Genomic DNA, 663 nt, shown 5'->3' with positions numbered 1-663 from the left:
TCCCCAGCGTCCCCCCGACGCAGGCCACAGTGGCTGTCCCCCACCCGCCCTCGGGCTTCCGCCTCCCTTCTCCTGGTCTCCTTCCCCGCGGCGCTGCCCGGCTGAGTCCCAGCCCGCGCTCCTGACGCCTCCCTGGTCCCCAGCGTCCCGGACCCCGCGGCCACGTCACCAAGGATACAACTCATGCCGCTGCGTCCCTGTGCTGCGTCCCATGAGCACAATCTGCCCAAAGGGCCATGGGCCATGAGGTATCTGGACAACCCGTGAAAAGGCTGTTGTGTGGGTTCCCGCGCCACCGGAGACACTTGCGCCTCGCTGGTCACTGCTGTTGCCCTCCGCTCCATCCGCGCCGCCACCAGGGGCCTGCATGGCCGCTCGACCTCGTCCCCTCAGAGCGTTCCTCGACCGCGTTGAGGAGTGCAGTGTACCGGATTTAAGGAGGCAACTGAGAAGCTCCGCCCCTTTCTCACCCATAATGCACCTCGCGATGCGCATAGCGCCTGCGCAAAGGCACCCTTCAGGCCTGCAACTGTCGCGCCAAACTGTTCTTCTGGCCTAAAGTCCTCTTTCGTTGCCAGGCAACGGTGGTTGCTCACAAGACCTCAGTGCGCACTCCCAAAAGGGCACCTAAGTGTGTGGTCGCCTCCTAGGTGGCCCAGCATC

The 663-nt window shown here is 64.9% G+C and overlaps 1 protein-coding gene across 1 annotated transcript in view; it reads right to left on the bottom strand.

Moving 5' to 3' along the window:
* Nucleotides 1-454, bottom strand: part of LOC102007390 (EKC/KEOPS complex subunit LAGE3-like) — a 9,481-nt gene extending 9,027 nt beyond the window's left edge. Inside the window, exon 1 of the mRNA XM_005414678.1 lies at nucleotides 179-454. Coding sequence (XP_005414735.1) covers nucleotides 179-369 — 191 coding nt within the window. The 5' untranslated portion in view covers nucleotides 370-454. The remainder of the gene's footprint in view (nucleotides 1-178) is intronic.
* Nucleotides 455-663: the final 209 nt, after the last annotated feature.

This window comes from Chinchilla lanigera, unplaced genomic scaffold (genome assembly GCF_000276665.1).
Source record: "Chinchilla lanigera isolate Chin_1 unplaced genomic scaffold, ChiLan1.0 scaffold00194, whole genome shotgun sequence".
NCBI classification, from domain to species: Eukaryota; Metazoa; Chordata; class Mammalia; order Rodentia; family Chinchillidae; genus Chinchilla; species Chinchilla lanigera.
The sequence above is the reverse complement of the archived record's forward strand: the minus strand, read 5'-3'. Positions and strand labels throughout refer to the sequence as shown.